This window comes from Glycine max, chromosome 3, assembly GCF_000004515.6.
Source record: "Glycine max cultivar Williams 82 chromosome 3, Glycine_max_v4.0, whole genome shotgun sequence".
Classification (NCBI taxonomy): Eukaryota; Viridiplantae; Streptophyta; class Magnoliopsida; order Fabales; family Fabaceae; genus Glycine; species Glycine max.
Window position 1 is genome coordinate 45,122,289 of NC_016090.4, and position 12,672 is coordinate 45,134,960.

General features: G+C 32.4%; 3 protein-coding genes across 4 annotated transcripts; 2 read left to right on the forward strand and 1 right to left on the reverse strand.

Moving 5' to 3' along the window:
* Positions 1-1,900: 1,900 nt before the first annotated feature.
* Positions 1,901-3,841, forward strand: LOC100499665 (uncharacterized). 2 transcript variants are annotated; one of them, XM_041013754.1, is made up of 6 exons: positions 1,901-2,062; positions 2,203-2,322; positions 2,402-2,447; positions 2,860-2,945; positions 3,076-3,343; positions 3,597-3,751. In XM_041013754.1, the coding sequence occupies exons 1-6, from the start codon at positions 2,060-2,062 to the stop codon at positions 3,662-3,664; spliced, it is 591 nt and encodes a 196-aa protein (XP_040869688.1). In that variant the 5' UTR covers positions 1,901-2,059; the 3' UTR covers positions 3,665-3,751.
* On the reverse strand, positions 3,829-8,615 carry LOC100787004 (sugar transporter ERD6-like 5). The gene is made up of 14 exons (XM_026127954.2): positions 8,304-8,615; positions 7,075-8,166; positions 6,912-6,978; positions 6,687-6,762; positions 6,534-6,575; positions 6,270-6,417; positions 6,089-6,169; positions 5,916-6,000; positions 5,753-5,796; positions 5,543-5,605; positions 5,254-5,307; positions 4,761-4,820; positions 4,554-4,668; positions 3,829-4,440 (listed from the first exon to the last, which is right to left on the reverse strand). Exons 6-13 carry the CDS (start codon positions 6,327-6,329, stop codon positions 4,636-4,638), a joined length of 480 nt encoding a protein of 159 aa, XP_025983739.1. The 5' UTR covers positions 6,330-6,417; positions 6,534-6,575; positions 6,687-6,762; positions 6,912-6,978; positions 7,075-8,166; positions 8,304-8,615; the 3' UTR covers positions 3,829-4,440; positions 4,554-4,635.
* A 1,354-nt stretch (positions 8,616-9,969) lies between these two features.
* Positions 9,970-12,011, forward strand: LOC100780604 (40S ribosomal protein S14). Its single transcript, XM_003521675.5, has 6 exons — positions 9,970-10,127; positions 10,275-10,394; positions 10,474-10,519; positions 11,134-11,219; positions 11,464-11,593; positions 11,838-12,011. The coding sequence occupies exons 1-6, from the start codon at positions 10,125-10,127 to the stop codon at positions 11,903-11,905; spliced, it is 453 nt and encodes a 150-aa protein (XP_003521723.1). The 5' UTR covers positions 9,970-10,124; the 3' UTR covers positions 11,906-12,011.
* The last annotated feature ends 661 nt before the right edge of the window (positions 12,012-12,672 follow it).

Consider the following 12,672-nt stretch of genomic DNA (forward strand, 5'->3'; position numbering starts at 1 on the left):
GTTTGTTAACTTACATCTATTTAATTCGTACAAAGAGTAAGTTAACGAGTTATAATAATAAATTTTCTTAAAATATATTATGGTATAACTTATTATTTAAAGATGAGTGAGTGTAACTTTAATAAACTCTTTTAATTAGACAATTATATATATATGCCTCTATGAGACAAGGTGAGTACTTATTCAAGGGGATTTGGCACCATCAAATGTGGTGGACACATGAGGTGGTTGAGTGATCCAATGCAAGCAACAAAACCTAAAAATATAAGTAAAAACACTCCAATGCTTAAGGTAAAAAGCATAGGAAACGAATAATGAGGCTTAGAAATGTACATGTAGGCATGAAATGCATTACATAACAATAAATGACTAGTAAGGCATTAAGTAGTTACTGACGGGCCCTGCCATGTGGTCAGACCGAGTTATAATAATAAATTTTCTTAAAATATATTATGGTATAACTTATTATTTAAAGATGAGTGAGTGTAACTTTAATAAACTCTTTTAATTAGACAATTATATATATATGCCTCTATGAGACAAGGTGAGTACTTATTCAAGGGGATTTGGCACCATCAAATGTGGTGGACACATGAGGTGGTTGAGTGATCCAATGCAAGCAACAAAACCTAAAAATATAAGTAAAAACACTCCAATGCTTAAGGTAAAAAGCATAGGAAACGAATAATGAGGCTTAGAAATGTACATGTAGGCATGAAATGCATTACATAACAATAAATGGCTAGTAAGGCATTAAGTAGTTACTGACGGGCCCTGCCATGTGGTCAGACCGAAAATGGTCAAGAATAGTTGCCCCAAAAGTTGGTGACTGGTGTTAATATGAACACCGGCTAGTTACTAAATCAGTTTGGAGATGTTCAAAATGTTGTCGCAGTTGATATCCATTACCAAGTTTGAGTTGTCCACCTGTGATACGTTAGTTAAAAAGTAAAACAATACAGGCCAATGTCACTGACAAGGCTCGTGAATGTATAATCCCAAAACAATGTTTCTTGTTGAACCTCAGATGACAGAGTGCCTCTAGAGTGAGAGAACGTTAGACGCTCAACGAGCCAGGTCGAGCAAAAGACACTCAAGCATACTCTAATTTCTTTTGTTAGCATTTTTTAGTAAAATAATAATAATCAAGATCGTTAATATTGAACTGATGCCCTTTAAAATCCAATTTTTTTTTTGCATCAATAAACTTTTGATCATCTATAGATTAATACACTTTTTTATTTAATCCTCTCTTTTAAAAAAATATTATTGAATTTCAAATAAAAAAGTCAAAAGTGATTTTATATTCTAAAATATGTTCAAAAGAAAATAAATTGACTTAATATATGTATGCCAAATAATTAAAACAAAAATAATTATATTTTTGTAAGAATCAAAAGAGATAATCTTCAACTGAATGGGTGATTTATCAATGACTATTTTAATATGATATAATTCCAAATACATGTGACATCATCAATATTTAACATTGTTTTACCATATAAATGGTTTATCGTAAATTTAAAGTATATTTTTTTGTTTAAAAATACTTTTTACTATAAAATCCAGTTTATAAAAATAAACATTTATATAGTATATTTTAGAAACTAAAATACTAATGATTTAGATTTGTTATAAATTTATTTATAATATAGTTTTTATAGTAAAATTTTAATTATTATTAAATTTCTATCTTATCAATTAAACTATTACAAATACTAAAAGTCTAAAATACTAATATTTATATTTTTGGTTATATTAGAGACCAAGTCCGTGCCTACTCACCAGTGAGCCCAAGCCCAACTCTAATAGTATAACTTGAAAATTAGACGAAGAAAAAAAAAGGGTAAAATCTGGGGTCGTTGTGCATATATATTTCAGTAAATAAAAAAGGTTTAGGGTTAACTATGTAAATTTCAGTTCACCACTCTGCAAAACCCTAATCCCACCTGGTAGATATAAAAACGAAACGGTGCCGCCATTCCTCACTCTGCAGCAGCAACTTTAAACGCCGAAGAAAGTTCATCCAATCTCCGAAGCCCTTCACCGCATTGCAACCATGGTACGTAGATCTTCGTAAAATCAATCAAATAGACTTTTCCCTTTTCACTCGAACCCTAGAATTTTCTGACTCGGTGGTGTGTGTTTGAGAACGCAAGAGGGCAATTCTGATAGGGTTTTTGTTTTGTTGTTGTTGTGCAGTCGAGAAGAAAGGTTAGAGAGCCAAAAGAAGAAAACGTGACTCTGGGCCCAGCTGTTAGAGATGGCGAACATGTCTTTGGCGTCGCTCGCATCTTTGCCTCCTTCAATGATACCTTCATTGTAAGTATTTGCATTTCTTTTATTTCTCACTTTCAATTATCAATTGCTGAAGTTTCGTGGTTGATTTTTATGATTGCAGCATGTCACTGATCTGTCCGGGAGGGAAACACTTGTACGCATCACAGGTATGATTGCTTCTCTTCTTATTACAGAAAATGCTGATTATTCTTTAGCTGCTACTATGTTTTCTTCTTCTTCCTCTTCCAGTTTTTAGTAAATTCTCACATGTTATATAATATTGATATTGATATTGAAATAGCCAATATCTAATTTCAGTGTATTTTATTGTATTGGCTTCTTGTTAATTTATATCCTCCTTGTGAGATCCTTATGTTGGCACATAGGTACCCATGTGATTGGGCCTACTCTTTTTAAAATGTTTGTTTTGCTTTGTCTATATACAGAACATTGGGTCCATTTTGTGTATTACCAAGCTAACATTTTTCACCATTAAATAAATTTTGGTTTAGTCTTTTCCACTTTGGTTATATAGGAAAACTGCTGTGATTTACCTATGCCATTGTTTTCTAACTTCAGGTGGAATGAAGGTTAAGGCTGACAGGGATGAATCGTCTCCCTATGCTGCTATGCTTGCTGCACAGGACGTTGCTGCCAGATGCAAGGTCAGTGGTCTTCTCATTAACATAGCTATTTTTCTGTTAACCATATTAAGTTTTGATATTTTCATATGCTCTGCTTTCTTCTTTATGAATTTGATAAGATACTGATTTGATCATCCTATTTGTTAACCAGTATCACTGGTCAATTGTTCTGATTAGCTGTTTCAGTGATTTTGTTCAGGTCATGCTATGTGAAATCATTGTAGTATATGTTGTTATTTTCTGTGAAGTTGTCAAGCTTAATGCACTGTTTCAAATTATTGTGGAGCAGGAACTGGGCATAACTGCTCTTCATATCAAGCTCCGTGCGACGGGTGGAAACAAGACAAAAACACCTGGTCCTGGTGCTCAATCAGCTCTTCGTGCCCTTGCTCGCTCTGGAATGAAAATTGGCCGCATAGGTATCTGCCTTTTTAAGAAAACCATAATTCAATTTTTTTGCCTCTTACTCAAATGCCTTGTTATTCTCCTTTTATTTTGTGTTTATATACATCCATTTTTTTGCCTCTTACACATTATAGTGTGTTGTTTATCTTGTTTACTCTGAATGGCTGTTTTATTTCTATATTCGTTGTATTTCCCCGTTTTGTTTTCTTATTGATTTCATTTGTATGTTTATTGCTAAATGTTAATTATTGTTTCTTGATTTTTCAGAGGATGTGACCCCCATTCCTTCCGATAGCACACGTAGAAAGAGTGGTAGAAGGGGTAGAAGGCTTTAAGGTTCTCGTGGTATTTTAATTTCCATGTCAAACAGAATTGTGGCATTTTGAAATTTTGCTTAAGTTAATATAAGAACTTCTATTGTATTTCTTGAGGTTTTGAACAGAATTTAGTTGGTACATTTAGGCATTATTGTCAGAGATTGTTGAAAGTTTTGCATGTTGCTTCGTGGCTTGGAAAGGATTGGAGTACTTGATAGAATGTTTTTCTTTGGAGATAAGTCAACAAGACACATGTTGGAGATAAGTCACGTGTCTTGTTGACTTGAGATAAGGTGTTTTATTATTTTAAAATTCGATTACCGTGAGATATTTTTGTTACTGGCCATGCGTAACTGTAGCGATTGGCAAAAATTTTGTTTAGAATGTGTCATCATAAAGAGTTCCAATCTGTTGCATTATGAAGTGTTCAACGACATCGACGTCTAAGTTGGTAAGTATCAAACGTTTTCTTGCATGTGATGAATGATGAAGTACTAACTTAAGATATTTGGGTGCGGCTATTTTTTTTCAACCCAACACATACCATTGCATTATTTTTTCACAATGGTATTTATTTCCACACTATGATATTTGTACAGTTTTTTTTATTACTAAATAGTAACAGAAAATTAAATGAGAAATGTAAGATGAGACATAAAATAATATTGAAAAAAAAACATACAATACAATAACTACTGTTACTTGCTGAATATTATTTCCCTTCAGACCTGCGAATGCGAAGCACTCCTTTGTTTTGAATAACTGGGTGTGTTTATTATGCATGAATTCTGTAGCTGGGGAATACCAAATTCATCTCTTAATACGAATTCAAAGAAGCTTGAATTCTTTTTAGATTGTACGGAATGTATTGCTTATAGAGGGAACCAGGGATTAAGAGTATGCTTACCTTCCGAACTCCAACTCACGAGAAAGTTAAAAGCATATGAAACAATCCAAGAGCACGACCAGTTAACCAAGGTTACTAAACTTCAAGCAGAGCCCTTCGCATTAATGGAAAATATCTGAAAAATAAAATATAACAATTCATCCTGTTGAGAACTTATTATATTTCAATTTTTATTTCATGATTTAAATCACAGTTGGACAAAGCTACCTCAGACATTATTACCCACGGAATTCCTGCCAAGCCTAGCGAGAAAGATCCCATATACACCTGCTCATTAACAAATTTATAAGCCGAATTGCTTCTTTTTTTTTCTATCAATCATACAATCCTTAAGTAAATCAGTCTCTATGCAACATGAACTGAATTTTTATCATTTCTTAAACTCAATTCTACTACTATTCACTAAGACAACATACAAGGCCAACAAAAAATGAGAGAAAATGGGGAACATCATAAAAATTCGAGCAAGAAATCAAGAACTTACGTGCAAGAAATACTAATCTACGAAATTTTACTCTTAATTGTGATAAAGATGCACAAAAGATTATTAGGTAAGATTTTGACATAACTCTTTTATGGTCACAAACCAGAGAAATGATTGAATCCATTTAAGTTAGATACCTAGAGCTAAAATTTAAGTTTAAGAGATTTCATGGCATAGTCGAAGATACATGTACGTGCATAATCATATAAGCATTACCACTACACCAACAAGCGCCATAATGGGACTGATTCCATTCCATTTATGTAAATCCTGTATCAGGCAAGCCTAATTATTCTTGGAAATAATTCAAATACAACTTATTAAGAAAAGATCTTCTATTAAAACTAAAAGAACCTTTAAGAAGAATGATAGAGCTGTGAGGAAGCTTCCTAAGCATGTTCCAATTGCAGACGCCCGTGTTAAGAGTCAAAAATCAAAATTTTCCAATCAGAAATAAAAGTACATGGAAAAAATAAATTTTTTAATAAAACCTCAACCATTTTACCAGTAAAAGTGGCCGTCTTCCACATTTATCCATCAAAAGCACTCCTAAAGTTGTCAATGGGACCTATAAATACAAATAATGGGACTGAGTGTGAAGAGAAGACTCAGGATTGAAAGGTACAACGTACACACATAAAAAATGGCACCAAACTCATCTTATATAGAATTAAGCAAATAGAAATGATGAAATTGTGTAAACAGAATTAAGAACCTTAACAGCAACCGTTGCTATCGTTCCAAGACTATCCCAAAAGCCTGTCATAGAGAAGAATTTTTGCTTTCTTATGAATCTGACACAAATCTAATATTCTCACATTTGTTTTTTCTTATGTATGCATTATACGACAGAAGCTCAGAAAAGGACCTTCACATACCTGCGGAGATAAATATGGAATTTGTATAGAAAAGAAAGCCACTAACCCCTCCAAATTGTTGCAGTATCATCAAGCCTACTCCAACCTAACCAAGTAACTAATTTCCATAAGAGCCTGCAAAAGGTTAAGATAGGCTGCACGAATGGGGTTAATTTAGAAATTAGAATGCTCACAGTAAGTGTTTTTAAATACTGTGATTGAAATAAGCCAATAATGCTAGCTTCTGTCTGGTGCTGAAGGGCTTCTGTATAATCCTACAAATGAAGTTACAGTATAAGAAATGATAGATATCAAGGGATCATAAGATTCATAATCAAAGTATAAAATTCTAATAAACATAAACTTGTTATATACTTTGATTTCAGTGGCCTCTTGATAAATCAGCATGCTTTCCTCTGAGTTACTGTAAAGCATAATCACTCTCTTTCAAGCGACCAACCTTAGCCAGCAGAAGATTACATTTATCACTTGTGCTAGGTTTATCTAATGAGATGTGCTGACTCTAATCATTTGACCAAAGTGAGGAAAAAATTCAGTTGCTTGTATGATCTGTGTCCAGCATGCATATAGTTCCCAAACAACAAAATTCCAGAAGCTATGAACAACTCTCATACTCACCAGCCACCTGGGAGAATCAGGGATAAAGGGGAGAGTCAGAAGCTGAAAAAGACACGAGATAGTTCCCGAGATAAATACAAAAAATGATGTGAGTTACACGGAACCCTTTTTAAGTTTGTTTTGTGAAAAGAGCGACAAAAAGAATAATATTACCAATCAAAGCCAAAATCCTCCAATTCAAAAATGCTCCAATAAGGTAACTTAATGACAACCCACAACAACCCATGAACTGTCAAAACCCAAAACAGTATCAAATAGACATTTGAAATAAGCCTTTAGCTGATACGTATAAAACATAAGTGGCATGATACACAAAATAAGGCTAAAATGATATCAAGAATATCATGCATTATCATTATATAATATATATTGCTTTACCTGATGAACTTCAGTAAATGCTCCTAGAAAAATCTTGGGTGCTTATTTCTGCTATATAGACTGGAATCTAATATGCAAAGGGAACTATTAATTTGTATTTCTTGATTGACTGAATAACATTAATTTGAACTGCAGTCATAACATTAAACGTCAAAGCAATTACCTCATAAGAAATCAGGCCAATCCCACACCCTATCAACAGTCTTCCAATGTAAAGCCATCAAGCATCCTTCAAACACGAAATGTTTGATATCAAAGACTGAATTTAAGGAAATTAACCCCAAAATTAACAAATTAACGCTATACTGTAGTTACTAAAAAGTTAATTAACCACATTTAATTGTACTGATCTCAATTAAAAACTAAAATTTTCCAAACTTACCCTTCATTAGATCCTCATATCAGAGATAAAAAAAAAAAAATCTCAATTAAATGAAGGATATTTTAGAGATAATAGCATTAAATGTGATAGAATTAGTTAAAAATTTTCAAGAATTTTATTTTTTTTCTTTTTTATATTTGAGACCGAAGAGAAAAATATTTTTCTTTGTCTGATAACAAGCCTCATATATAGTTAATTCCTTGACATGCCTGCAATTCAAGCAAGAGAAATCTGGGAAGAAATTAATGGCAAACCTCTGAGAAACCCATGGTCTGCACATCAGAATGCAAAGTAACCAATGGTAAACAACAGAAACATTGAAATTAAAATTAAGTGTAGCCTGGCTTTAACTTACAACTCGGCGACCTGCATAATCTGCTATTTTACCGCTTACAATGGAGCCGGTCATTGCCCCAACGGTCACTATTGAACCAAAAGTTGAGTACTATAAAAGTGCAAAGAGTTTAACTTAATTATAAGGATGTGAACACGGTCAAATAAACTATAAGGTGTAAATGATAGGTGAAAACTTAATGCAGTTTCTTGGGTGTTTCTTTGGTGCTATTTTCTAATCAGGATCAGAGTTTCATCTGAGAAAACTATGTCTGAAATTTAATATAAACATTTATTATGCAAATTATCGAAATAAATTTCCAATTCTAATTAGAAAAGAACACATAAAATACTTAATTAACTGCATCTAAGTTTTATAAGGAGTATTTCCAATCATATTCTACTATTGCTACCAATGTGAGACATTTTAAGAGAGGTTGAAAAAAAAGGTTGTGAGTTGTGACTGGAGGTTGAAACCAGGGCGAGAGAGAGATGGAGATCATGCATGATTCCAGTTTGAGCAGAGGATGAATATCCGATCTGCAATATGAATTGTTATTGTTATGTGACAGCACAGTGATGAACATGAACCAAAATGTGAAAAGGATATTTTTTTTCCCCACATGTCTTTGGTATCCGATCGGCGACACTAAATGTGTAAAGGATAATTAACTTACCGCAAAACCCACCACCGTAAGAACCAAAAACAGCAGTAAGGGTGCTGAGGATGAGAGTAAGTGATATTGGAGAAGCTTCACGTTGCCTATTTCCCTGGAAGTCAACGCCACCATTGTTTGTGGAAAGCAAAGGAGTTGAAAATTCACTGCCTTTGGTGTCCATGAATGAACGGTTTGTGAAAACTACTCTCTCAATGAGTCATTTAATTGTTTATGCTGACAGAACAAGAGAGCTTGGAAGATCAATGGTGGTGTCAACCCAACAAAACCAAAAGTTGGAGGGTCGGACACTGCATGAGATTGCGAGGGATATGGATGCTCATTTTTGAAAAATATATTTTATACTTTTTATTATGTCTATTTAATTCTCCTGTGTACCACTCCGATCATACACTCATACTAATTTCAACTAAATAAAATGTATTTCTACAAAGTTCAATACTTTCTCACTAATTAAATCAGGTGCTGAAACATTTTTTATAATCAATGTGTCACACATGTTAAATATGTGGGGTAAATATTTATTAAATAAATAAAATGACCCATTTGGTCCTTTGTCATTCTGAAATGAAGAAAAACTTAAATAAGTCTTAAAATTAACCCATTTCTCTTATTTTGATCTCTGTCCAGGACTTAATCGCTAAGAATAAAATGAGGAAAAAAAATAATTTCAAGGACTTAATGAAGTTTTAAAATATTTTAAATATATATTTTAATTTTTCTTAGTTTTAAAGACTAGACCATGAGATATAAATTTAGGATTAAATTGATAATTTATTTTTATTAAATATCATGATAATTTTTATAGACTTAATATTTTTTTTGTAACTATAAAATTGGAGTGTTTTGATTTTGGTCCCTCTTAAAGCAATATTTTTTTATCTTTATTTTCATACTTAATTTTCTTAATCATTTATATCTTTCAATATATGATTTTAATCTTAATTTTTAAATTGAATTTTAATATTTTTATAACAAAATATTAATAGTTAAAAACAGATTTTAATACAACTTTAGTTCCTTTATAGTGTATTTGGTTTAGAAAATAAATATAAAAAAGATAAAAAAAAGAAAAAGAATTTTTCTAAATTAAAGTAGAGCAGAAGAGTGTAAGAATCATATAATTTTTTTTTCTCTATTTCTCTCCTTTCTTCCTCAACCAAACACCTTTAAATTCAAATTTTTTTATTGAATCGGATTTAATTTTAAAAATCAATCAAATCCTATTCAAGCTGCTGAATTTGTATATTAGTTCACAAATTTATAATATCACTCATATTTTTATTTTTATTTATTATATATTTATAAAATCCATATATTTTATATTGATTTATAAAAAATATATTTAATTAGATATTTTTTTTATTAATTATTTCACTTAAGATGCATAGTATATTATTATTAGTTGTATAATGACATTTAAATGAAATATTTGATATTTTAAGTTATTTTTTATTATAATTATTATATATCTTACCTTTGAGTTGATATTTTCTAAAAAAAATGAAATGAAAAGATTAAAATCAATTTACATCAAGTGGAATTAAAATTCTAGACTAAATTGATTAGACGATAAACTAATAAAACCAAAATAATTGGATCATATTTTTTTTTCCCTCTTTAAAATCAGACTGAAAGTTCAGTAAATAAAAAAATTGAGGGGTAACATTGCAAATTCCAGTTTTTCACTCTGCAAAACCCTAGTCTGACTTAGATATAAAAACGAAACAAACGGTGCCTCCATTCTTCAGTTTGCAGAATCAGCTTTGAACGCCGAAGAAGGTTCATCCAATCCCCGAAGCCCTTCACCGCATTGCAACCATGGTGCGTAGATCTTCGTAAAATCAATCTAATAGACTTTTCCATTTTCACTCGAACCCTAGCTAGCTTTTCAGACTCAGCGGTGTGTTTGGGAGCGCAAGAGGGCAATACTGATAGGGTTTTGTTGTTGTTGTTGTTGTTGTTACGCAGTCGAGGAGAAAGGTCAGAGAGCCAAAGGAAGAAAACGTGACTCTGGGCCCAGCTGTTAGAGATGGTGAACATGTCTTTGGCGTCGCTCGCATCTTTGCCTCCTTCAATGATACCTTCATTGTAAGTATTTGCATTTCTTTTATTTCTCACTTTTAATTATCAATTTCTGAAGTTTCGTGGTTGATTTTTATGATTGCAGCATGTCACTGATTTGTCTGGGAGGGAAACGCTTGTCCGCATCACTGGTATATGACTGGTTCTCTTTACAATACGTAAAATTACTTACTATTATGGCATGAATTAAATGTTAGTTGTTATTTAGCTTTAATCGTTTCCAATTTCAGTGGATTTTATTGGGTTAGATAGAGTTAATTTGTATACTCTTTGTAAGATCCTTGTGTTGGCACTTAGGTATACCCATATCCCATGATGAAGGGAGCTTTGTTATTAAATTTTCACTTATATTTTGTAATATTGATATTGATACTGAAATAGCCTATATTTCAGTGGATTTAATTGTGTTAGAGTCAATATATGTTCTTTTTTCTTATCCCCTGTTCCCTGTTAGCTTTTCTGTAATTTATAGTTTTTATGTTCTTTGTGAGATTCTTATGTTGGAACTTAGGTATCCCCATACCCCATGATGGAGCGAGCTTAGTGATTGGGCTTGCCCTTTTGTAAAATTTTGTTTTGCTTTATCTTAATGGTTTATTTTTTTTTCTATTCACAGAACTTGGGATCTATTTGCGTATCACCAAGCTAACATTGTCATTAGATAAATTTTGGTTGTCTTTTTTCCTTTTTAGTAGATATAGGAAAACTGATGTGATTTCCTTATGTATTTGGTTTCTAACTTAAGGTGGAATGAAGGTTAAGGCTGACAGAGATGAATCATCTCCTTATGCTGCTATGCTTGCAGCTCAGGATGTTGCTGCCAGATGCAAGGTCAGTGGGCTTTTCTCTTTAGCTAGTGATTTTTGTTATTATCATATGCTGCTTTCTTCTTTATAAATTTGATAGAATTCCGATTTGATCATCCTGTTTGTTAGCCAATATCGCTGGTCAATGTTCTGTTTAGCTGTTTCAGTGATTTTGTTCCGGTCATGCTCTGAAATCACTGTTAGTATAGGATGTAATTTTCTGTGAAGCTGTCAAGTTTAATGCACTGTTTAAAATTACTGTGGAGCAGGAACTTGGCATAACTGCTCTTCATATCAAGCTCCGTGCCACTGGTGGAAACAAGACAAAGACACCTGGTCCTGGTGCTCAATCAGCTCTTCGTGCCCTTGCTCGTTCAGGAATGAAAATTGGTCGTATAGGTACTTGCCTTCACTTTATTTTTCCCCTTGTTCAAATGTCTTGTCATTTTTTTGTGTTGTCTATATATTTTCCAAAGTGTGTACTCTGAACTCTGATGGGTTGAGGCATTAATTTCTTTGTTTACTCTGAAGGGTTATCTTTTTTATGTTTATTTTCATTGTATTAGCCAGTTTTGTTTTATGATTGATTTCTTTTGTATGGCATTTACTGTTAAATACTAATTAATGTTTCTTGATTTTCCAGAGGATGTGACTCCCATTCCTTCGGATAGCACTCGTAGAAAGAGTGGTAGAAGGGGTAGAAGGCTTTAAACTTCTTGTGGTATGTGTCTGGAGTTGCTATATTTTAATTTCCATGCTAGACAGAATTGTGGCATTTTGAAATTTTGCTTAATTTAATATCCGAACTTCTATTGTATTTCTTGAGGTTTTTAACAGAATTTAGTTGAGACATTTAGACATCATTGTTAAAAGAGATTGTTGAAAGTTTTGCATGTTGCTTCGTGGCTTGCAAAGTTGCTAATCATCTACTTTTGATAAAATGTGCCTAGGTTTAGTTTCATTGATGTTTTGTTTTTATAGTTCGTTCTCCCTTTCGACTTCTATCTTCTTTTTAAGCGTGGAAACAAGAAGGGATTGGAAATCAAATTATTTTTCGACAATGAATTGCAATATTTTACCCAGCAAATAATCTCTAATTCTTTCGGTCTAAAGTTGGTCCGATACTTTTCTTTCTTGCCTTGCCCTTCTCTTTGTTGTGTTCTTCCCTAGTATCCGACAGAAGACTCCTCTGAAGAATGTGGTATCTGCAAAAGGTACTTTGATGATTAAGTTAGTTAGGTTTTGGCACAAAAAATAATTAGGGTATTAAATAAGAGTGGATAAAATAATGTGTTATTTTGAGAATCTAATCTTTTATACATATTTATTTGTCTCAAGGTTTTAATTAAGGAAATATAATTTAAGATAACCTTACAATCTTAATAATATTAAGACAAGTTAAATTCTTTTATCTTCACAAGTAATGGTTGAGAGGGTACTTAGTTGTGATTGAGGGAAATACTTAAGGTTTCTTCTTG

Coding starts and splice junctions, on each gene's coding strand:
- LOC100499665 (XM_041013754.1), top strand. Junction 2,448..2,859: donor AACACTTGTACGCATCACAG/GTATGATTGCTT, acceptor TTCTAACTTCAG/GTGGAATGAAGGTTAAGGCT. Junction 2,946..3,075: donor ACGTTGCTGCCAGATGCAAG/GTCAGTGGTCTT, acceptor TTTGTTAACCAG/TATCACTGGTCAATTGTTCT.
- LOC100780604 (XM_003521675.5), top strand. Junction 10,395..10,473: donor CCTTCAATGATACCTTCATT/GTAAGTATTTGC, acceptor TTATGATTGCAG/CATGTCACTGATTTGTCTGG. Junction 11,220..11,463: donor ATGTTGCTGCCAGATGCAAG/GTCAGTGGGCTT, acceptor ACTGTGGAGCAG/GAACTTGGCATAACTGCTCT.
- LOC100787004 (XM_026127954.2), bottom strand. CDS start 6,329: ATGCTTTACAGTAACTCAGAGGAAAGCATGCTGATTTATCAAGAGGCC. Junction 6,170..6,269: donor AAGAGGCCACTGAAATCAAA/GTATATAACAAG, acceptor CTTCATTTGTAG/GATTATACAGAAGCCCTTCA. Junction 6,001..6,088: donor AGTATTTAAAAACACTTACT/GTGAGCATTCTA, acceptor TTACTTGGTTAG/GTTGGAGTAGGCTTGATGAT.